The 23,942-nt window shown below is 65.5% G+C and overlaps 1 protein-coding gene across 1 annotated transcript; it reads left to right on the forward strand.

Annotated features, from left to right (window-relative positions):
* The first annotated feature begins 839 nt into the window (after nucleotides 1-839).
* Nucleotides 840-23,413, forward strand: AP1M1 (adaptor related protein complex 1 subunit mu 1). Its single transcript, XM_070058920.1, has 12 exons — nucleotides 840-1,011; nucleotides 5,260-5,416; nucleotides 6,842-6,909; nucleotides 8,513-8,643; nucleotides 8,736-8,883; nucleotides 13,207-13,333; nucleotides 14,567-14,709; nucleotides 14,816-14,887; nucleotides 15,231-15,389; nucleotides 20,860-20,985; nucleotides 21,237-21,312; nucleotides 21,403-23,413. Exons 1-12 carry the CDS (start codon nucleotides 970-972, stop codon nucleotides 21,423-21,425), a joined length of 1,272 nt encoding a protein of 423 aa, XP_069915021.1. The 5' UTR covers nucleotides 840-969; the 3' UTR covers nucleotides 21,426-23,413.
* The last annotated feature ends 529 nt before the right edge of the window (nucleotides 23,414-23,942 follow it).

Raw genomic sequence — 23,942 nt, forward strand, 5'->3', positions numbered from 1 at the left:
ACCCAGCAGGAAGCAGTGTCCCGGGTAGCACTGGGATGCACCTGGCGCAGCAGGTAAAGCCTCCGCCCGCAGTGCTGGCATCACACAGGGGCGCCGGTTCGAGTCCCGGCTGCTCCATTTCTGATCCAGCTCTCTGCTGTGGCCTGGGAAAGCAGTACAAGACGGCCCAGGTCCTTGGACCCCTGCACCTGCGTGGGAAACCCGGATGGAGCTCCTGGCTTCGATTTGGCTCTGCTCCGGCCGTTGCGGCCATCTGGGGAGTGAACCAGCAGATGGAAGACCTCCCCCCACCCCCGTAACTCTGTCTTTAAAATAAATAAAATTTTTTCTAAAAACATTTCAGCTGAAGAATGCAGACACGCCGTTGGTTATGACCCGACCAGGGCCGCTAAAAATGTAGCAGGAAAGCACACGTGCCCAGCAGTGGCTTGCGGTTTTTCACGAGGGCATTCCGAGCAGTAAACCGCGGGCTGGCGCGGTGACCCACGTGGACACTGACAGGTGGCCGGAGGAGGCGGGAGGCCAGAGCTTGACCTCTGCACAGAGAAGCACCGCCTTCGCCCTGCCCTAGGACGCGTCACCCCTGGTGGCTGTGTGTAGGCTACGCTCCCCGGCCAGGCCGAGCTCCACGGGTCTGGACCCGCCCGGCTTCACCAGAGCGCCGCGGCCGGCCGGAGTCGCCCCGATTCCGCCGGCCCCGCCCCCCGCGCCCCACTTCCGGCCGCTCGAGGAGCGCAGCGAGAAATACGGTCTTCCCGGGCGTACTGCGCCTGCGCCTAGCCCTCCCGCACCTGCGCAGACCTGGCCGCCCCGCCCCCCTCGCCCTCAGCCCGGACATAACGGTCCGCGCGCGGCGCTCCGGGCCGGAAGTGGAGGGGAACCGTCGCCGGGCGCGCCCGGCCTCGCCCCACGCCCGGCCGTGCCCGCCGCCGCCGCCCTCGGTTGCCGCCGAGGCCTCCCGCAGCCGCCATGTCCGCCAGCGCTGTGTACGTGCTGGACCTGAAGGGCAAGGTACTGAGCGCTCCCCACCCAGCCTCCCCGCTGCCGAGTAACCGGCGGGGGCCTCGCCCTGTTAGGTAAACGACCCGTGGACCCCACCCAGCGGTAGGCGAGGCGGCCGGGCGGCCCCACCCGAGGGTCCCCCACCCAGCAGGGCGGGGGTCTCCAGTCCGCGAGGCCCGCCCTGCTGCCAGGTGGCGAGGTGGGCTGCCGCCTCCGCCGTTGCCAGGTAACGGGCGACGCCGCCCCTCCCCTGCACCCCACCCACCCCCACCGCCGCGTGCCCGCTGGCGATTCGGGCCGGGGTCTCGGGCCTCCGCGGCGGGGAGGGCGGGCCGCAGCCGGCCCCCGGCGTGGGAGGGGTGGGTGGACGGCGCGACCCTTGGCCGGAGGTGGCCAGGCGTGGCGGGGGGTGGTGGACAGCGTGCGCTCGCGGCCGGTCCCGCCTTCTCCCGGGCGCCGCCACCCCGTGGGAACCGCTGACGTCATCGTGACACTGAGTGAGGTTAGGGTTAAGGTGGCGTGGGCGGTGGACAGAGTGGGGAAACCGAGGCACGGAGTGGGCCCGGCGTTTGCAGGGGGCCCAGCAGCCGGGAGGGGCAGGTGTCCTGTGTCCTGGGTTCGGTGCCCGCCTCCGTCCACGCAGAGCCTGGGAGGCCCGGGTCGCTGGGGCCCCGCCACGCGCCTGGCGGGCCCGGGTCCGGTGCTCTGTTTGCAGCTGCAGCCGCCGCCAGGCGCCCTTCCTCTGGGCATCTGGGGGAGCCAACCAGCCGATCGCTGTGTTTGTCTCTTTCTGTGCCTTGCAGACAAAACCAGAAAAAGTTTATTTGGGTGCAAAAAAAATGTTTTTAATCGGTGCATAGGTTTTTTTTTTTTTTTCTCATAAACTTTTCCCTCGTGCGCATAGATTTCGGGGGGAAAATTGCCTCCAATTTTTTTTAACTTATTTGTTTCAAAGGCAGAGTTACAGAAAGAGAGGGAGAGAGAGAGAGGTCTTCCATCCGCTGGTTCACTCCCCAGTTGGCCTCATCGGCTGGAGCTGTGCCGATCTAGAGCCAGGAGCCAGGAGCTACTTCCGGGTCTCCCACGCAGGTGCAGGGGCCCAAGCACTTGGCCCATCTTCCACTGCTTTCCCAGGCCAGAGCAGAGAGCTGGATGGGAAGAGGAGCAGCTGGGACTAGAACCGGCCCTCATATGGGATGGCAGTGCTGCAGGCGGCGGTTTTACCCGCTCTGCCACTGCGCCGGCCCCAGCCCTGATTCCATTGCCCGTGACCTCTGAGAAGCCCCCTCATCAGGGCGGCAGGGGCTTCCCTGGGGGAGGGGCCAGGTGTGGCCGAGACCCAGGCATGTTTCCCAGGGGCCTGTGAGAGCAGCGCTGGCCAGGCCACCTCCCCACATGGGAGCCAGAACTGGGAGAGGCGCGGGTGCCGCCTGAGCCCGGGAGCAGGTGAGCGCGGCCGCCCCTTCCTGCTCCACCCGGCGCCCTCCCCAAGTCCCTGGCCCTCTGCTTGCTTTGGAAGCCACCCAAGAGCTGCAGCTCACGAGGCCGCCTGCAGGGCTTCTGAGCCCGGCCAGACCCGGGAAGCGGGAAAGACGACTTCCCCGAAGCTGCCCGGCTCCTTCCGCCAACGTGTCGGAGCCTCTCGCGCGACCCCAGCCTGTGGCCAGGTACAGGGTGGCCACGGGCCAGGCACAGGGTGGCCACAGTGCTGCCGCTGGCCGCGGCTGTGCACAGTGCCCGGGGAAGCTCAGGCCCCATGGGGGCTCAGCTCTGCCACCCTGTGCAGGGGAGCACTGGGGAGGAGGCGCTTCCCTCTCTGGGCCTCGCCTTTCCCTCCCCAGAGGCTTTGACAGGGCTGGCGTGGTGAGGTCAGGAGATACCGGCCCCACAGGCCCGGGACAAGGTCCTGGCAGTGCAGCTGGGGAAGGGGGAGGCGGGTGCCCCAGTGGGCTGAACGAGGTGACCAGGCGGCAGGTGGAAAGGAGGCGTCCGGTGGGCCGCAGGGCGGGACGCACACACACACACACACACACACACACACCCCCGCCAGCCCTCCGCAGCCGGGACGCCCCATATCAGAGGTTTCGAAAGTCTGCCTCCTGCACTGAAGTGTTTGCTCAGAAGTAAGGCAACAGCGCCTTGAGCAATCCGTGCCAGCCGCGGGCGCCCCGTGGGTGGGCAGAAGCTCTCCCCGGGCACCTGTCCACCTGCGGCCCAGAGCCCCTTCCCGCCTCTTCTGCTCTCGCCCGTTGACTGTTGGGTTCCGAGGGGGTGGGGCCCAGTCGTGTCTCCCCACAGTGCCCCTCTTCCCAGGCCCACATCCAGACAGCTTATCTGGAGAGCCACTGGCCTCCAGGGTGCTGAGTGGTCCCTGCCATGCCCAGACTTGCTGTCCCTTCTGTGTCCACGCTGGAGCCCCGGTGTTACTCTGGCCTTCTCCTCCCCACCCACATGGCCGCTGCACAGATGTTTCCTGGGCACCCGCCGCGGGCCAGGCTGTGTCCTGGGTGCTGGGGCACAGCTGTGAGAGACCCCAGAGCAGCCGCTGTTCTCAGGGAACCTCAGACAAATGAGGACACAGATGTGTGTATAGCCTGGCAGAGGGGACAGGCAGGGAGGACTTCCTGGAGGAGGTGCCGTCTGAGCTCCAAAGTGAGCAATGAGAAGGCCCTGAGGGGAACAGTGGGGTCACTTTGAGACCAGCCAGGGGCCACACTGCCTGGGCTGGAATGAGCCAGAGGAGTGGGTGGAGGCTGGAAGCCGGGCTGGGAAGTTCTGGTAGGCCGACCTCGGGCCGGGGGTTACCAGAGGGAGACCTGGTAAAGAGGAGCCTGCCACACTTGGCGGGGAAGCACCAGTGGGGGCTGCGCGTGCCAGTGCCAGGGGACGGCTGGCACCCGATGACCCCGCCCTCTGCCTCTGGCCGCAGCCCCAGCCCCGCCGGTCCCCCGTTCCCGAGTGAGGAGCCTTGTGTGGCCTGGTCACTGCTCCGGCTGCAGGCCCAGGGCAGGCGTCTGCTGACAGTGGACGCCTGAGAGACGCGGATGCACGCAGCAGCATCAGGCCCTGCTCTGCCTGTCCCTGGGGCATTCTGGAGGCCTGGGGCTGTCCCTGGGGAAGAAGGGGGGCGGGCCGCGAGGTGTCACGTAGGCGCAGCTCACAGCAGGATGAGCGCGCTCATGTGCCTGTGTGTGTGCACACCCGGGAGGCCGTGACCACACCTTCCGCCACCCCGCCTCCCACCCTGTGCCCAGCCAGCCCCATGGCCAGGCCGCCCCTGGTGTGTGTGTCACCGTCATGAGGGCTGCGCTCTGTCTGGTAAGGTTTGTTTTATTTGAAAGGCAGAGAGCGCGAGCGAGAGTGCTTCCGTCTGCTGGTTCACTCCTAGTGGCTCCCTCTGTCCCTCTGTCCGTCCTCTGTGCCTGGACCTTGTCACTCGTGGTACTGTGGCCGCCACTGGGGTGCAGCAGGTTCAGCCCGTGTCAGAGTGACCATCCGAGTCCCAGCTGCTCCGCCTCCCATGCAGCACCCTTGCTGATACACCCGGGAAGGCAGCAGAAGACGGCAGAGAGCTTGGGCCCCTGCACCCACGGGTGAGCCCTGGAAAAGGCTCCTGGCCCCTGGCCCCTGGCCTCGGCCTGGCCCAGCTCCAGCTGTGTGGCCGTTTGGCTGGAAAATCTATCTCTCCCTCTGCCATTCTGCCTTTCGAATCAGTAAAATAAATCTTAAAGAAGTTGTCTGGAGAGGTGGGGGCGTGTGTGGGTTCCGTGTGAACACTGCCGTGTCCTGGGGGGCCTCACTGCAGCATGAGAGTCTGGTGGCCGTGGGTTCCCGGCGCCGGGCCCCTGTGGACACGGCGGGCCGGCTGGAGGTGCACCTGCTCCTGGCCCGGGAGCCTGCTGCACTGCATGGCCATGGCCCGGCTCTTCAGCCCCTATTGTCTCCAGTGGGGGTGTTTCCCAGCTAATGCCGCTGTGAGCCTGGGCTCAGAGGCAGCCCCTCGGCGGACACCTGGCGGGGCGCGGCTGGGGAGCCACGTGGTGGCTCCGGCGTTGGCAGTGGCTGTCCCACTTCCCATTGCCGTCAGCGGAGGGCGGCAGGGCCCTGGGTGCTGGGAGGGCCCCTCCGACCCAAGCCCCCACCCTGGTGCCATGGGCAGGGCTCTGAGGAGGCAGCCGAGCCCCCCCACCCCGGTGTCTCGGGGAGTCAGCCCTGGCCCGCACCCCAGAACGCCAAGCCCCTGTGCCCCTGCCGCAGGTGCTCATCTGTCGCAACTACCGCGGCGACGTGGACATGTCCGAAGTGGAGCACTTCATGCCCATCCTGATGGAGAAAGAGGAGGAGGGGATGCTGTCGCCCATCCTGGCCCACGGTGGCGTCCGCTTCATGTGGATCAAGCACAACAACCTCTACTGTATCCCTCCGCCGGGCGCCGGCTGCAGGGGGCGGCGGGGGGCGGCCTGGGCTGTGCGTGCCGGGAGAGGGAGCAGATCTCCCCCCACTCCCCGCTCGCCCTGCCGTCCTGCAAGGGGGTTGGCCCAACCGGGGGTCCCACTGGCCGCCTGCAGCTTTGGGGACATCATGGGGAGGGCCGCGGGGTTCCGCTGGTTCTGTGCACGCGACATGCAGGGGACAGCTCTGCATGGGGGCACACGAGGCCTCGCCCGTGCAGGTGTGGGTGATGGACCGGGGCCTCCCCTGGAGCCTTTGGGAAATCCGGACTCCAGACCCCACCCTGGCCACCCTGCCGGCCTCCTTGCTTTGGTAGTGTGAGGAGGGTGGTCCCACCCTCGTCCAGCTCCCCGTGGGGGGTGGGTCTGTGTCACCTGTTTGGGGACAGCTCTGAAGAGCAATGAAGGTGGCCTGGGAGCAGAGTGGGTGGCCGCCCTGGTCTGACATCACGCTAATGACAGCCAGGTAATTGTGACTTTAACAACTGCAGTGTGAGCTCAGCAGGGCCCTTGGGCCAGTCTGGACCTGTGGGCAGCCGGGGAGACTGGCGGGGCCCCTCCCAGGTGGGCGGACCTGCTCTCGCTCCCTGCCACAGTTTCCAACACAGAGGCCAGCTTGCCTTTGGCTGGGCCGGTGGCACTTCCTGGGCCCCTGAGCTGTGCCAGGGCAAGGCAGGAAGTGGGGTGGGTGCAGCGCCTGCCTGTCTCCCCCTTCCTCCCAGAGCTCACCACTTGGCATGGGAGCCAGGCGCACAGGCGTGGCGTGAACAGGCCACCTGGGACGTGACGTGTGGGCCTGCAGGCGAGGGCCCGGACTCCCCTGGTGGCTCCAGACCCCTTAGGGAAAGGGGCAGGAGGCGTGCGGCAGGGGCTGGCTCCCCCAGCTGGGGTGATTGTGCCAGGCCCCTTATATGTTTCGCCCTGGGGAATCCACGCCTGACACCCATTAGACAGGAGGGAAAATGGAGATTTTGTTAAAAAGGTTTGGTGCCAGGGCCAAGGCTTGGATTTCCAAAGCCAGCAGGGGCTGGAGGCAGAACTGGCCAGGGCCGCTTTCCACAGAGCCTGGCTGGGGAGCCCCAGGGGGACGTTGGAGGGACGGGGCTGCTCGCGGGGAGTGCCGTTCTCTGCTCCTGGGAGGAGTCGCACACCCATCCCCCCAAGGCGGCCCCTCACCCAGTAGTGTCCCGGGGTCCCTGGGTGCCCCCTGGGGCCAGCGCCGTGCCTGGCTGGTCACTGCGTGTCCCGGCCTCACTCAGACCAGGCTGGCCCGACAGGGGCCAAGGGCATGGCGGGGCTGCCGGAGGCTCTGAGCACAGTGGGGGGGGGGGGAGTGGGGTCGGGGCATTGTTCTCAGGGTCTCTGGAGGCTCCTTAACTGCCACGCAGTGGTCGCCACTTCCAAGAAGAACGCATGCGTGTCTCTGGTCTTCTCCTTCCTCTACAAGGTGGTGCAGGTGAGTCCCCGCGGGGCCGCTCCCTGGTGGGCACCCTGGCTGCCTGCGGCGTCCCCTGGGGGGGGGGTGCAGTACTGCAGTCCTCATGGCTCTGCAGCCTTAGAGAGGGGCGGAGTATGGATGGGAGAGGGTGGGGCTCAGGGCGGGGGTGTGCCCCCACCAGCTGTGGGGTGGGGTGACCAGTCCCAGCAGACAGTGGGTTGGCAGTGCTGCCCTCAGACTGACTGCAGGGCTGAGAGGTGGGGCAGCAGGTGCAAAGGCCCTGGGACAGGACTCTGTGGGCGCTGTGCTCAGGCAGTGTCCGGGAGGCCCTGCGCCTGGGAGCAGGGCTGGACCCCACGGCTGTGACTTGCGTTCCAAGGCTGCTGAGCAAGGGAGGCAGTGGAAGGCAGCAAGGAGAGGAACCTGGGGCCGTGAGGGTGAAGCCAGCGGGGCACCAGGCCCACGCCGGGCCGGGGAGGCTTCCATCCCTCAGCCGGTGCCGCCCGTGCAGAGGCCTGGACCGGGAGGGTGTGGGGGCCTCGGTCTCGGAGCTATGCTCCTGTCCCAGGTCTCTGCACAGAGATCCAGGTGGTCAGAGCCCTGTCCCTCCTCCCTGCCCTGCCCCCGCTCACTGTCCATTCAGAGGGAGCCGCATCTGTGTACAGCTGCCGAGCAGCCTTGAGAGTCCACAGAAAATGTGTGATGAAAAAACTGGGGCCGGCGCCATACCACAGTGGGTACGGCCACCACCTGCTTCCCATATGGACACAGGTTCGAGTCCCGGCTGCTCCACTTCCGACCCAGCTCCCTGCTGAAGCCCCTGGGAAAGCAGCACATAGTCCTGGGAACCCTGCCACCCACGCAGGAGGCCTGGATGCGGAGCTCCTGGCTCCTGCCTTCAGCCTGGCCCAGCCCAAACCATTGCAGCCACTGGGGGAGTGAACCAGCTGATGGAAGACCTTGCTGTCTCTAACTCTGCCTTTCAAATAAACTTAAAAAAATTAAAAAAAAAAAAAAACAGGAAAAAAGTATGCATGGATTTCAAAAACCTCTTGTACCCAAATGAACCTCTTTTAATTCCGTTTTAATTTTTAAAACTATTAATTTGAGAGGCAGAACTCCCATGCAATGGTTCAGTCCCCCAGATGCCCACAGTGGCCAGGACTGGGCCAGAACCAGAACCAGGAGCTCTAAGGAGGCCCAGTTAGCTGGGCCCGCTGCCTCCCAGGGTCTGCCTTAGCCACACCCTGGAATTAGGAGCCAGAGCCAGGAATCAAAGCAGTATTGGATCTGGGTGGCTTAATTCCCGGGCAGAACGGGCAGCCCTGGTTCTGTTTCTGCCGCGAACTTTTTCAAATACCTCCTGGTAGCCTGGCAGCTCAGGGTGGGGCTGGAGGCAGCCCCCACCAAGTCCCTGCTGGCCCCAGTCTGGAGGAGATGCTGAGGAGGGGCCCCAGGCCTGGTGCTGTCTGGCAGGGGAGAGTGATTGGGCTTTGGACTGGGCCTGCGAGGACCTCCAGCCTACATGTCCCAGCCCAGGGCCCCGGCTCAGCCCCGGGAGGCGGGCAGGGCCAAGGGACCGGCGCTCACCTGCTGTCCCGGTTGCCGGCTGCTGCTGCAGGTGTTCTCCGAGTACTTCAAGGAGCTGGAGGAGGAGAGCATCCGGGACAACTTCGTCATCATCTACGAGCTGCTGGATGAGCTCATGGACTTCGGCTACCCCCAGACCACCGACAGCAAGATCCTGCAGGAGTGAGTGGGCGCCGGGGAGGGGGAGGGGGTGGGAGAGCAGGTGGGGCCTCTTCCCCGTGCCCCTGCCTGACCCCGAGCCCGTGGCCCCACAGGTACATCACGCAGGAAGGCCACAAGCTGGAAACGGGGGCCCCGCGGCCCCCCGCCACCGTCACCAATGCAGTGTCCTGGCGGTCGGAGGGCATCAAGTACCGGAAGAACGAGGTCTTCCTGGATGTCATTGAGTCCGTCAACCTCCTGGTAGGCGTCCGTCTGTCCATCTGTGCATCTTTGAGAGTGTCCTCTTCTCCGTGATGGCAACAGACACAAGCAGGATGGTGCAGCCAGCGAAGCCCTGGGGGCCAGGCGGTCCCCTGCGAAGCAGATCAGCCCCTGTGGCCGGCAGCTGGTTTTAGTGTCTCCCACCAGCACTGAGCGCCAGCACGCGTGTCACCACGTGGTCGCTCCCTGTTCCCTGTCTCTTCCCACAAAGCCCGGTCACAGGACGGCCCTCCCTCACAGCTTGTTTTCTGTTTTGTGCGTGGTTAGGTTTCTCTTTCTTTTATTTTACATTTTATTTACTTACTTAAGAGGTGGAGTTACAGAGAGTGGGAGAGACAGAGAGAGAGAGAGAGAGAGGTCTTCCATCCGCTGGTTCACTCCCCAGATGGCTTAACGGCCGGAGCTGTGCCGATCCAAAGCCAGGAGCCAGGAGCTGCTTCCGGGTCTCCCATGCAGGTGCAGGGGCCCAAGGACTTGGGCCGTTTTCTACTGCTTTCCCAGGCCACAGCAGAGAGCTGGACAGGAAGTGGAGCAGCCGGGACTCGAACCAGCGCCCATATGGGATGCCGGCAGTGCACCTGGGGGCTTTGCCCGCTCCGCCTGAGCGCAGGTCCCTGCCTTTGTTTCCCTTCTGAGTCTCTACTCATGCAGACATGGGTGCTGATTCCCCTGACCTGGACATAGAACCTCCACACGTGGTCTCTGCTGCCCCCTCAGGGCTGAGCAGGCCAAAACCCGGAGCCAGGAGCTCCATCTGGGTCTCCCACATGGGTGCAGGGGCCCAGGGACTTGAGCCACCTTTTGCTGCTTTCCCAGGTCATTAGCAAGGAACTGCATTGGCAGTGGCACAGCTGAGACTACAACCAGCGCCCATATGGGACGCAGGCGCTGGAGACCGCAGGTTTACCCGCTGTGCCACAGCGCCGGCCCCCTGCTGAATTTTGATTGGTATTGCGTACACGTCACGTCTGTAGATCAGTCTGGTGAACTTCGGCATTTCCATCGTGTCACGTTTCCCAGTCCGAGACCCTGTCAGTCTGTTGTGGGGTGGGGTGGGGGTGTACGTGGCTGTAGACGGCCAGGTGCTACGTCAGTGTTTGGGTGAGTGACCGCATGTATGACAGTGGTCCCAGGAGAACCTACAGCCTGGGCAGGGCTCGCCGTCTCAGTTTCTGTGCTGGTCACACAGTGAGAGAGTCGCCCTGTACGTGTGCTGTCCGGTGTGTGCGGGAGCTGTTTCCATTTCTGAAGCTGTTGTCAGTTGTCTATTCTTAATTTCATCCTCCAGTTGGACGTCACAAGGGTATAGGAATGTGACTGCTCTCTGTGTTGACTGTAGCCTTGCTACACTCACTCATCTGAGGGGTGTTTTGTTGTTGTCATTGTTTTAGATTTATTCCCCTAGGGGCCGACGGTGTGGTGTGGCAGGTTGACTTCCGCCTGCAGCGCCAGCATCCCGTACGGCGCTGGTTTGAGACCCTGCTGCCCGATTTCCCATCCGGTTCCCTGCTCACTGCCTGGGAAGGCAGCGGAGGATGGTTCAAGTGCTTGGGCCCCTTCCCCACGTGGGAGACCCGGAAGAAGCTCCTGGCTTCGGCCTGGCCCAGTCCCGGCCATTGTGGCCATTTGGGGAGTGAACCAGCAAATGGAAGATCTCGCTCTCCCTCTCCCCCTCTCTCCCTCTCCTCTTCTCTCCCTCTCCTCCTCTCGCCCCTCCCCCTCTCCCTCTTTGTAACTCTGCCTTTCAAATAAATAAACACGAGCTCGTTCATTTGAAAGGCAGAGTTGGAGAGTGGGAAGCTGGCGGTCACGTCGGGTGTCTTCCTGCACTGTCGATGTGCGTGCCGCGATGGTTTTCCCAGCCCCACACTCCTGGAACGGCCCTGGCTGGTCTCGGTTTCCTCTTCTTCCCCTGCGTCCCTGGGCCTCAGACCATCCCAGCGTCAGCGCCAGGGCTGACATCTCGGGGCCATGTTCCGAAATGTTCGCAGCTCTTGGTGTGCTGAGTGGTTTTGGCTTACATGCCGGCTGTCGGCCGTGACCTATGATAAGGTTCTAGGTTTCGTTTACAACGTAAGGGAAGTGTTGATGCTCTCATTTTAGCCAGCAGTCCACCTGCCTGGGTTCAGGCCACCACTTCAGCGCTCAGCCTGTGGGCCACAGAATCATTTCTGTGTTCAAGGCCTGCGTGCCAGACGTGCGCTGCTGGGGCTCCGTCTGGGGCCTGGGATCTTAGGTCCCCTCACGGGTCTCTGTGTGTAGCCTGAGGAGGTGGGTTGCTGGGCCCCTGGCCCTCTGTTCCCTACCGGGGCCTCCCTGGGTCCTGTGGGTGGAAGCCGGGGGAGAGAGCCCCGCTGTCCCACGTGTCTTGCGTGAGTGCCCTGCTCCCGAGTATCAGGAATCCGCACTGTGGCCCCACAGCCCAGCTGGAGGCTCCCCTGCCCACCTCGCCCTCTCCCAGCTGCCCACCTCGCCCTCTCCCAGCTGCCCCATCTCGCCCTCTCCCAGCTGCCCACCTCGCCCTCTCCCACCTGCCAACCTCGCCCTCTCCCACCTGCCCACCTCGCTCTCTCCCCAGCTGCCCACCTCGCCCTCTCCCACCTGCCCCATCTCGCTCTCTCCCAGCTGCCCACCTCGCCCTCTCCCACCTGCCCCATCTCGCTCTCTCCCAGCTGCCCACCTCGCCCTCTCCCACCTGCCCCATCTCGCTCTCTCCCAGCTGCCCACCTCGCCCTCTCCCAGCTGCCCACCTCGCCCTCTCCCAGCTGCCCACCTTGCTCTCTCCCACCTGCCCACCTCGCCCTCTCCCAGCTGCCCACCTTGCTCTCTCCCACCTGCCCACCTCGCCCTCTCCCACCTGCCCCCCTCGCCCTCTCCCACCTGCCCACCTCGCCCTCTCCCACCTGCCCACCTCGCCCTCTCCCACCTGCCCCCCCTTGCCCTCTCCCACCTGCCCACCTCGCCCTTTCCCACCTGCCCACCTCGCCCTCTCCCAGCTGCCCCATCTCGCCCTCTCCCAGCTGCCCACCTCGCCCTCTCCCACCTGCCCACCTCGCTCTCTCCCACCTGCCCACCTCGCCCTCTCCCACCTGCCCACCTCGCTCTCTCCCAGCTGCTCCCCGCCCCCACCTCAGGCGCACTCTCCGCCTGAGCTCTGGTTCAGCACCTGCTGTCGGGCGAACCTGTGGGTTCAGCCAGTCCCAGCAGGTGGGTCACCCTGCTGTGCCCTCAGGCAACAGCTTGTGTGGCGGCCCGGGCCACCTGCCGGCCCTGGTTGGGACTTCTGAAGAGCTAAGCCTCCAGCTGTGGGACTGGCGCTTCGAGCAGAGCTGCCTGCCCTGTGACAGCGGCCGCAGTAGCTGTGATCCTGCCCAGGGTGCCCTGGGGGAGTAACTTGGAGAGAGCAGAGTATGGCTCCGCCGGGAGGGCCAAGCTCCTCTGCACCCTGGCTGGCACCAGGGCGGGTGTGGGGCTGCCACCTTCCAGGTCTGACTGCAGAGCCCATGGCCGCGTCACCATTGCCTCCAGATCGCGATCAGCTGGACGGGGCAGGGTGCCGGAGCAGCCGGGCCCTGGCAAACATCTCGGCAGCGCCCGCCCTGGCCGGCTGGGGGCACTTGGGGTGCCACCTCAGCGCAGGCCACAGCCCCGAGTGCTGCCCACGGGGCTGGCATCAGCGCCTTCCCAGGCCTACCCGCAGCTGCGGGAGGCAGCTCCCAGAGGAGAGCAGTGAGGGGCCGGCAGGTAGCACACAGGGTCCTGACAGCGCCGCAGGTGCGATCCCAAGGTGCCCTGTCCTGGAGCCCAGGTGGGCCAGTCGCTGCTTCCCGGGGGACACAGCAGCCAGCAGCCTGCCCCTTGCTGGAGGGGAAGACAGAGACAGACCCCCACGGGCCACCGAGACACGGAGGGCAGAGCCTGTCTCTCCAGGTCGGTCTCAGGGCTGTCGCCTGGCACTGCAGGGGCGGGCGCCCTTTGGCCACGTGGTGCCTTCAGACCCTTGCGGCAGGCACTGGGCCCCCGCTGCCTCGGCTCGGCTGGGCTCCAGGGTCGGCCCATGCCCTGCGAGTGTTCTAGTGTCCCTGGGTCAGAGTCCTTGGGGCGGGGGGGGGGGGGGGGGGGGAGGCGGCCACAGCCCCTGCTGTGAAGGCTGGGGGAGGGGTGAGCCCGGGACTCTGAGCAGGGTGTGGGTGGGAGGAGGGCGTGGCCTGGCCTGAGCTGGGCTACCGGGAGGGGGCTGGGTAGGGAGGCGAACCTTGGGAGCACAGGGTGAGCTGAGGCCCCCCGCCCCGCGCCCCCCAGGTGAGCGCCAACGGCAACGTGCTGCGCAGCGAGATCGTGGGCTCCATCAAGATGCGCGTCTTCCTCTCGGGCATGCCCGAGCTGCGCCTGGGCCTCAACGACAAGGTCCTCTTCGACAACACGGGCCGTGAGTAGCCGGCCGCGCTGGGCGGGGGCCTCAGACACCCAGGGTGCAGTTCCCGTCCCTCGGGGCTCTGCTTCTGCCCTCTCCTGGGGCTCTGGGTCCGCACTGGGTGAGGGCCACACACGGGTTCCCGTTCTCGCAGGCTGGCTGGTGCTCCCAGGGTGGGGCAGGGGACGCAGGGGCTCAGCCTGGGGTGGCGCAGGCCTTCTCCGGACTGCGGCCGTGCCCAGGCCTGCCCAGCAGCTCTGCCTGCTCTGGGCGAGCAGAGCCTGACCCACGTTGCCATGTGTGGAGTACAAAGCTGAGAGAGGACCCAGGCCCCAGTGGCGGGGCGCGAGCCCTCGGGGACCCCCACGCTTCACGCAGCCAGGTCTGAGAGTCACTCAGCAGACACATTCCATCCAAGCAGCTCCCCTGTCTGGGCCCTGGGCTGCCTGCTGGAGACTCCGGTGAGCTGGGCCGCCACCGGGAGGAGGCTTGGAACCCGCGTGCCCCGTGCTCTGCAGCTCGGGACACTCTCCCAGGGGCGGCCTGGGCCACAGGAGCCCACACACAGGGCACACAGTGCACACACACACATAGCACACACACACACACCTGTCCCCTGCAGGACGATCTCTCAGGGGCAGCCTGGGGCCACAGGAGCCCGCACACAGGGCACACACACACACACAGTGCACACACCTGTCCCCTGCAGGACGCTCTCTCAAGGGCAGCCTGGGCCACAGGAGCCTGCACACAGGGCACACACACACACACAGTGCACACACGCAGAGTGCACACACACAGTGCACATACACACACACACCTGTCCCCTGCAGGACGCTCTCTCAGGGGCAGCCTGGGCCACAGGAGCCCGCACACAGGGCACACACACACACACAGTGCACGCACACAGGGCACACACACACACAGTGCACACACACAGTGCACGTACACAGAGTGCACACACACAGTGCACGTACACACACACACCTGTCCCCCACAGGATGCTCTCACAGGGGCGGCCTGGGCCACAGGAGCCTGCACACAGGGCACGCACACACACACAGTGCACACACGCAGAGTGCACACACACAGTGTACACACACACACCTGTCCCCTGCAGGACGCTCTCGCAGGGGCAGCCTGGGCCACAGGAGCCCACACACAGGGCACGCACACGCACACACAGACACACAGGGCACACACACAGCACACACACACACCCCATCCCCTGTCCCCCGTCCCCCGCAGGCGGCAAGAGCAAGTCGGTGGAGCTGGAGGACGTGAAGTTCCACCAGTGTGTGCGGCTCTCGCGCTTCGAGAACGACCGCACCATCTCCTTCATCCCGCCCGACGGCGAGTTCGAGCTCATGTCCTACCGGCTCAACACGCACGTGAGTGCACCTTCCCCTGGCCCCGCCCCGCCCGGCATGCCCTCCCCTCCGCAGAGCGGGCCTGCACATGGGCGACCAGCCGCGAGCCCGCCCGCTCTCCCCGCAGGTCAAGCCCTTGATCTGGATCGAGTCTGTGATCGAGAAGCACTCCCACAGCCGCATCGAGTACATGATCAAGGTCGGGCTGGGGCCGCCTCCCCAGGGCCCAGACGTGGGGGTCCCGGCACCAAGGAGACAGGCCGCCCAGCTCCTCCCTGCCTGCGAGGGCTGTGGCCAGGCACCCAGGAAGGCTTCCTGGAGGTGCTGCCCACACCGAGTAGAGCTCCCCGGCCCCAGTGACCGTGTGCAGCCCGGGAGACGGGGGACGGGGATGAGAGCCTCGGGAGGGTGCCGGCTGACTGAAGTGAGGCGTGGGCTATGTCTGGGGAAGCTGGCCCGGGAGGGGGCTCCCATGAGCCAGAGTCGGGGCATGCGCGGTGGGAGTGGAGCCGGCCCGTCTCACTCTCGCCCTCGGCCCGCAGGCCAAGAGCCAGTTCAAGCGGCGGTCCACAGCCAACAACGTGGAGATCCACATCCCTGTGCCCAACGACGCGGACTCGCCCAAGTTCAAGACGACCGTGGGGAGCGTCAAGTGGGTGCCCGAGAACAGCGAGATCGTGTGGTCCATCAAGTCCTTCCCCGTGAGTGCCCCGGGAGGCAGGACTTCCTGTCCTCGCCCCTCTCTGCTGCTGTGGGGGGCATGGGGATGGTCCCAGGGAGTGAGGGAAGCTGGGACCACAGCAGTTGTCGCGCCGTGTTCATACCTTTCCCTTAGACCACAGCGGGGCCGCGTGAGCGGAAGTGCAGGAGACCAGAGCCCGCCGCCCCGGGTGCCTTTGTCTCTGTGTTTCCTGTCACCAGGCTGTGACCCAGGGTAGAGGGTAGAGCCCAGTCCCTGCTCTCGCTGCAAGAGCGCTTTCCCTCGGGCTGTGGGCGGTGGTTTTGGCCATCAGTTTAGGGGCAGATTTTTCCAGGGTGAGTGACGTGCTGTGTGCCCTCCTGTCCCCGTGTGTGTGTGTAAATGAAAACCCAGTGGAAGAGGAGAGGAAAATCACAGAGGGTAGTTCCTGGCCCTCAGAGGCAGAGGGAGCCCCCGTGTACCAGGTCGCTCCCTGGCTCTCAGAGGTTGGGGTTTGGATTGTCCCGCTGGCTGGAGGCGCCGTCCTGGAGACAGCGAGTTGTCGGGGTCTTGGCCCCGGCTGGCGCGGTGCAGTCAGCTGTGTCTGGTGTGTGCAGCCCCCAGCGGCCCTGCTGTCAGAGGGCGGAAGCGACCCCCAGTCTACGGAACACTGCGTGGCTGAGCCGTGGTGTGCGGTGCGTCTCACACTTGGAATGGCTTCAGCCCCGGGGGTTCATCAGGCTGTGGCCCCACCGTGAGGCAGGGAGCAGCTGGTACCTCCTCCTCCCCTCGGTTTTTCCACACTGCCCATAAGGCGGGGTTTGGTGGTGTTTGAGAGGCAGAGGGCGCTCCGGTCCGCGGGCTCGTTCCCCGAGTGCCTGCCGCCGCAGCGCCCAGAGCCATAAGTGCAGTGCCGGCCTCTGTCGTGGGTGGCGGGAGCCCAGTGCCTCGGAGCTCTCGCTGCGCCTCCAGGTCACGCCTTTCAGCACAGGAGTGGAGGGCGTATCCGCGCCACACCAGGCCTGAGAAATCGCTTGGCCTGGGCCTTGCCGTGCCCAGGCTTCGGCAGGTGGAACTGAAAAGTCAGTAAGGCGAAGGCAGGCTAATTTTGGAGTTGATGGTCTCATCCGGCCTGCAGATGGGGTTACAGATGCCCCCTTCAGAGGCCCGGCCCTACATTAGCAGGACGCTGGAGCGGGGTGTGGAGCTGAGACCTGGATCTGGCACTCTGGGCTGGGTTGGGCTGGAGGCGGCGTGGACCACTGCCCCGCATATCCCCCTTCTCCAGCTGTGGAGTGTTCCACGGTGTGGCTCTCATCCCCCGCAGTCGTGCCGTGCTGACAGCCTGTGCCCTGACGGTGACACCCGTGCGCCTGGGACATGGGCTCGCTGGGTGCCAGACAGCACGCGTCTGAGCTGTTCCTGGATTGTGCCGGCTCCTTTGGGTGGGGCTTGCGCCGCCACCCCCAGCGTCCCCAGCAGAGCGGTGCTCTCTGCCATTGTAAGCTGCGCTTCTCTCGTTATCAGCAAGATGGGGGATTTGCATTTCTGTGTGTGGAGACAGCTGTTGCAGCCATCTGGGAGTGAACCAGCAGGTGGAAGATCTCTCTTTCTCTCTCTCTCTGGTGTGTGTGTGTGGTCTTCTCTCTAACCCTGCCTTTCAAATTAATTAGTATTAAAAAAGCTTTAATAAATAACAAAGGCTTCCCCATCTGTCCCCATGCCTGTCCTGGGGACTCGGCCTCTGCTCCTGGAAGCCTCCAGGGGGCGCTCTTCCCCTTCCGTTTCAGCCCCTAGCAAGGCCGGTGTGGCCAGCGGGGCGGGACGCAGACCCCCTTTCCCTTCTGCCAAACTCGTTGCTAGAGAGCCCCTCTTGGCCAGCGGTTTGCCAGGCCTGTTTATCAGCCCAGCCCTGCACGCAGCCGCCTCTGTCTGCACTTCCTCTCGCCTGGCCACCCATGCGGCAAGCGGGAGGGTTATTCCGGGCCGCACACCTGCTAGGTAGGGCCCGCCTCTGCCCCGCCCCACCCCCACTCTGCTCTTCCCTGCTTCTCCTCCAACTCCTTGCCCACTTCACTTCCCTCGGGAACTGCGGAATCCAAGCGTCTGCTCAGGACGTGTAAGGCAGCCGGGGAGAATTCCCACGGCGTGGTGACGCTCCGCCGTCCCATCCGCTGGCCCGTCTTCACCCCATCCCGTCTGGTTGCCTGTCCTCGTCCCCACTCTTGTGCCTTCTGAGAGCGCTCCAGTGCTGACCTCCTAGCGCTAACACAGGCCTGCCCGTAGCGTGCAAAAACAGCGCGCCAGTAAGGTGCAAACAACTCCCGGGAGTCTTCCAGGAGGGAGGCCCCCCCCCATCCTGAGCCTGCGACCACGGAATGTCTGTCCCGTCTGTCCCCGGTCGCCCTCTCCCAGGAGCCCCCAGGGCTCCCCGCGGTTAGGGGCAGGTCTCGTTAAGATGGTCTTCTCAGCCCCGTATCTTGGGAGCTGGGTCTCCCTCCGTTTTACCTTCCTATGGGTCACAAACGTTTGTGCGCCAAGTGTCTTGGCGCCTGCCTGCCTTTCGTTGTTGGGATGGTTTTCCTTTCAGTTCCGTCTTAGTGTTTGTGAGAGGCAGCGTTCTCTCCCTCTCCCCTTCCTGGGCATCTCGTGGCTTCCGGCTACTCGTGGCCGTGGCCGTGGCCGAGGGGAGAGCAGCCTCCCGGTCGTCGGTCCTACCAGGGCCGCCCACCCAAGCGAGCCCTGCCTGCTTCCCCGTGTCTTCAGCGTAGGTGGGTGATGAGCTTGACCACGCGCCTGTTCCGTGTCTGTCGACGGTCGCGGGATTTCTCTGCGAGCGGGTTGGATCTCGAGGAGCCCTGTGCGATCGTGGTGTTTTTCTTTTTAATGCCTTGCTGAATGGAGTTGCTAGCGTTGTGCAAGTGCAGGACCTTGGCCTGGTATTCGTGACCGGGCTTGTGGGTTTGCTACAGTCTCCGCGCCGTGGAGCCGTTTAAGTGGACTGGAGATCGTCTGCTCGCACAGGTTGGGAGAAGTCGGCCGCGCCCCCAGCTGCGTCTCTGCTGCTCTCTCGCCGTAGAAATTGGGTCAACGAGAGCTTCTATGTTCGTGGGGCGGGGCAGTGAGTTCGCCCGCATCGAGGGGCCCACGCCCTGGGAGGCAGTGCCGACGGCTCAGGTGCGGGAGGGAGACCCGGGGGGAGGCGTGGTCCTGGCTTTGGCCTGGCCCAGTCCCCGCTTCCTGCACGCGGACCCTGAGCCCACAGATGGGAGCCTGTGTCCCTTTCTCTCCGCCTGTCAGAGCGGAATGTTCTCCCCTGCTGGAGTCAGTCTGGGTCACTTCCATCCTAATCAGATTTTCAAACGAGTCTACATAAAAGGTTACACAAAGCAGCCCTTTTTCCTTTACGTTTTCTCGTGTGTGTTTGTGCCTTTTTTTTTTTTTTTTTGCCTTGATAAGGATACCTAGGGCTTCGTCTGCTTAGTTTTTTCCAGATTTCCTTTTTAATGAATTTGTTGTACTATTTTTGTGCTCTTTTTATTTATTTATTTATTTATTTACTTGACAGGTAGAGTTATAGGCAGTGAGAGGGAGAGACAGAGAGAAAGGTCTTCTGTTCGTTGGTTCACTCCCCAAATGACCACTATGGCCGGCGCTGCGCCAATCTAAAGCCAAGAGCCAGGTGCTTCCTCCCGGTCTCCCATGTGGGTGCAGGGGCCCAAGCACGTGGGCCATCCTCCACTGTCCTTACGGGCCACAGCAGAGAGCTGGACTGGAAGAGGAGCAACTGGGACTAGAACCAGGCGCCCATATGGGATGCTGGCGCCACAGGCAGAGGATTAGCCAAGTGAGCCGTGGCGCTGGCCCCGTGGTCAGTCTTTGATTGAATTTCTCCCTCCTTGCTTTGTTCTGATCCTAGCTTTCCGAGTCAGGTATTCAAGTCGCTAGCTCTCAGCTTTGTGCTGGCCTAGGAATTCACACCACAGCTCCTTCTGCGAGCCCTGCCTTGGCCGCATTACCCCCAGGCGCTGACGGCGGGCAGGCCTTGGCTGCGTGATTTTCCAGAGCGAAGTCCGCTGGAGAGGTTTTCTTCCTCGATTTCCTAGCGGGAGGGCCTTCCCGCTGGCATCAGAGTGTTACTTGGGTGAGGTGCAGGAGGAGGTCAGCCGCGTGCGTTCCCGTGGGCACCCGGGAAGCCGAGTCGGGTTGCTTGGTGCGTGGATACTCAGCCCCGCTGTCCGTCTCCCTGCAGCGGCGTGGCTGTGACCGCAGCCGCAGCCCTGTCCCGTTCTGTCGGCCTCTGCCTGTAGCCTCCCTCGCTCTGAGCCAGCCTCAACAGCTCAGGACGTGACGCACGGGGCGCGCGGCCTCCCTCACCCCACAGGCCTGCGCCCTGCTCTTCTTGCCTGCGTCTAGCGGGAGGCTGACCGGCGGTCTGGCTCGGCGCCTCATGCTCCAGCTGACAGCGGCTTTTCTCCGCAGCCCGCGCTGGTGGCTGCTGACACCACGCTCTTCTCCGTCTGCTCGGCCCCCGGCGGCCGGCTCCGCCAGCGTCCCCACTCCCGCCCTGGCCCCGGTGGCAGAGGGCAGAGACTGACCACTCGCCCCAGCCCTGTGAAGGGAGCGGGAGCCCAGCTGGGGAGCCCTTGCGCTGCCCCAACTCAGGGGGACGGTGCCTGCCCTGCTGGACCTCAGCCAGAGCCCCAGGAAGCAGAGGCCCTGGTGGCCCGGATGTGGCCCGAACTCAGATGCCGCCTGCCCAGAGCAAGACTGGGCGCTAGGGACATCCAGGCTGAGCCCTGCTGCTCCTCGTGGCCAGGAGAGGTCCGGGTCCCAGGCCTTCCTGGCCCTGTTCTGGCCCCTGTGTCCAGCTGCTCCCGATTTGCCCTCGGAGGACGTGGGCCACCCCAGCCATCCGCAGGGTCTCCTGGCTTTTGTTCTTCCCCCGTTGGTATCCTTCACGTGTGATGCCCGAGCCCAGGTCATGGATCGGGGTTGGAGGTGCCCTGGCCGGGCGCCTGCGTCTGCCCTGGTCGAGTGAGGGCCTCCTGACCTCCCTCAATCCTGCCTCCTCCAAGTCCATTAGCGCGGGAACGTGGGGAGTGTGGCCATTCAGTCTCCAGCACGTGAACTTTGGGGCTATGTTTGAAGCACAGTAGGCCATCCACCGGGATCTGTGGCCCGAGCTGGTGGCGCCCTCGCCCGCTCTGCCTCCCCGTAGCCACTCTGCCTGGTTTTCCTCCCTGGCAGCAGCCCTCTCCTCCCCCCAAGCGTGTGCGCCTCTCTCTCGCCCCTTTGGTTTCGCCGTGGCCCCTGAGCTGCAGGTCTGGGACCCTTGGAGGCAGGTGTGGTGCGCTCGGCTCAGAGGGGCGGCTCGCCAGGGGAGCTGGGGACAGGGAGACGGCAGCCCACCCAGGCCTGCTCCAGGGGCGGCTGCTGACCAGGCTGGGGTTAGGCCCCGCCTCACGCGCGTTCCTGTGCCCGCTCCCCAGGGTGGCAAGGAGTACCTGATGCGGGCCCACTTTGGGCTGCCCAGCGTGGAGGCCGAGGACAAGGAGGGCAAGCCCCCGATCAGCGTCAAGTTCGAGATCCCCTATTTCACTACCTCAGGCATCCAGGTATGCGGGGCCCACAGGCGTCGGGGGCAGGGGCAGAGCAGGCGTCCCACGGCCTGCCCAGGACTCCCCGGTGCCGCCGGGCTCTGCCTTCCACCTTTCCCGCTTCCCCAGGGGTCGCCTTGTGCCGCGTGCAGGCACCTCTGCCCCCCAGCCTGCCCGCCCTGGCAGCCCCAGGGAGGCAGGGCCCCCGGGGTGGGGGGGGGAACGAGGGGGTGGGCGTGAGCCTGCTCAGGGCTGCTGCCTGTGCCCAGGTGCGCTACCTGAAGATCATCGAGAAGAGCGGCTACCAGGCCCTGCCCTGGGTGCGGTACATCACCCAGAACGGAGGTGAGTGGCCGCCCGGGGTCGGGGGCGGGGGCGGGGGGGGGGAGGGGCAGGCGGGGGCGGGTGGTGATGGCCGCCTCCCTCCTCCTGTAGATTACCAGCTCCGGACCCAGTGAGGACACAGCTGCCAAGCCCACCGCCGAGGAGCGCGCTCGCTCCCTGGACCGGGCTCCCCGGCTGCACGAGGGACTGCCCAGCGCCTGCCCGCTCTGCCCGGGAGCTGGGCGGGGGCCGCCCCCTCGTGCCACCCCGGCGCGGGCTCCTCCCGTCGGGCACGGCGGCCTCGCCCTGGCGGTGCGGACTCCTTGTTGAACCTCGCGCGCCTGCGGGCGGCCCGGGCGTTTGCCTGCAGTTGCCAACGCCGTGCCCGCGGGCCTCAGCGGGGGTGGGGCGCTCGCTCCTCCCGGGCCGCGCCACGGGACCTGACCCCCAGCCAGATCAGTGTTCCCCACGGGAGGTGGGGCCCAGCGAGGGACACTGGCCTCCGCCTTCCCGCCAAGGGTCCGGGGTGGGGGCCCGCGCCTTCCGCGGCTGTGCCTGGCCCCCACCCCTCCCCCAGTGTGTGTTGGTGTCATAGTTCCAGTAAATTCCCTCTGAGCGCACTGGCTGCCTCCGTCCTGTGCGGCGTGCCGCCAGCTCCTCCCCGGGAGACCAGGGCGCAGGCAGTGCCGTCACCGACCCTCCTCCTGGCCCCCGCGACCCCCAGCTGGCCAGTGGTCCCTGGGGGCTGTGGAGAAGCGCCCGCACCCGTGGGTGGCCAGCAGCGTCCCCAGCTCACAGCCCACGGCCCTGCAGTCAGGTTGGCATTCAGGAAGCCGCTGGAGGAGCTGCCGCGGTTCTTGGTGTCACGGTCACAGCCGCGGGGGGGGGGGGGGCACAACAGCAGAGATGGGGCCTCACCTCCCCCTGTGCGCAGCTGTGCGTGCACTCCCACCCCCGCGCCTCCTTGGGCCTGCTGCTGTCCCTCTGTGGCACACAGAACCGTGGGCCCCGTGCAGGCGCCGGGGCATCTGTTGGGGTGGGGGCTGGCGCCCGCCACTGTGGGGCCGAGGACCCCGGGGTGCTGGGCCCATGGCCTGGTGCAAGTCCCAGGGCTGAGGATCCGGGACCGACCGGAAATCCTTCCCGCTGCAGTAGGGGCGCACTGCCGATCCTCACCCGCTCCCTCTCCCCAGGGCTGCAGCCCTCCAGGGGTGTCTCGTGGGCCCCCAACTCCACAAGGCCAAGCTGAACCGTGGCCCCCGCCCAACGTGGCGTCCTCCCCACCTCCACAAGCCACGCCGCTCAGCCCACGCCCCTCCCCTGCTCACAGCAGCAGCCAGCCGCGGGACCCCCGTACAGAAGACCCCTCCGCCATCCTCCCCTCCCCCCCAGCCCCTGTGGGACAGAGCGCGGTGGTCCCGCCCCCCCCCGCGCTGGGCTCGGTTCCCAGTGACAGGTTAGACCCCAAGCCCTCCCTGTGAAGGGAAGTGGGCGCGGCGGGGCCTGGGGAGACGCCAGGGGAGCCTGCAGGAGGCGGGGAGCCGGCAAAGCGAGAGCCCTTCATTCGGGGTGTTGGGGGGGGCGCGGCTGCAGCCGGCTTTGATGCAGGCGGAGCAGCCGCGCAGAGCCCAGCAGAGCAGGAGGAAGCTAAGTTGATCCTGACGCCAGCAGGACTCTGAAATGCAGGCACCGGGGGTGGTCCGCGTGGCACCCCCGCGAGGAGAAGCCTCGGGCCGCAGCCCACGCCTGCACGGGGGATTCGGGCTCTCACACACGCAGCCCGAGGTAACCGCGTGGCCGCGCTCACTCGGACTCCAGGTCTGACACGGGTTGCTCTTGCGAAGAGCCAGCTGCTTTTAGCTCCGTTTTAGAGGTTTGGGGCCCTGACACCTGCATGGGCCCACTTCCGGTCCAGCTCCCCGGCTGATGCGCCTGGGAAAGCAGCAGGCGACGGCCCAAATGCTTGGACCCAGCACCCACGTGGGAGACCCTGGCTCCTGGCTGTGGCCTCACGCAGCCTTGGTGACTGTTGTGGGCTTTGGGGGGAGTGAACCAGTGGATGGAAGATTCTCTCTCTGTAACTCTGCCTTCCGAGTAATAAATCAATCCATCTTCAAAAGTATCATCCCGGGGAAGGTGGTGGTGGGATTCCACTCGGAGCGCGGTGCAGGTGCAGAGAGCTTGGGAGAGGCCAGGCTCGCGCTGGTATCACGGATACGCTGGTGAGAGCCAGCAGGGAGTCCCCGGCGAGCCCTGAGCCCCGCCTTGTAGCTGGCAGCACCCGCAGCCTCCACCAGCTCCCGGGGGTGGGGTGGGGGCGAACCCCAGCCACATCCGGAGCCCGCTGTGGCTTTAGCCAGCACTTGGAGCCGTCTCGGCGAGGAAGCTCAGGTCCGTGGAGTGGGCCTCTCCAGTCTCGGTGTCCAGCCGGCGGCACTGGGGAAGTTGCAGGTTTTGCAGCGTCGTGTGGGATAGGCGTGGCAGCTGTGGCGGGCTGGGGCCACGTGGGGTTTCTGTGGGCCGATGTGTGTGGCAGTGGCAACTCGGTCGCCAGACTGAGCCATCGCAGTAAAGCCCGGCAAAGGAGCAGCTAAGCGGCTGCCCCCGGATCCGAGTGCCTGCCTCAAATCCCGGCTCCTCTGCCCCGGATC

This window comes from Oryctolagus cuniculus, chromosome 16, assembly GCF_964237555.1.
Source record: "Oryctolagus cuniculus chromosome 16, mOryCun1.1, whole genome shotgun sequence".
NCBI lineage: Eukaryota > Metazoa > Chordata > Mammalia > Lagomorpha > Leporidae > Oryctolagus > Oryctolagus cuniculus.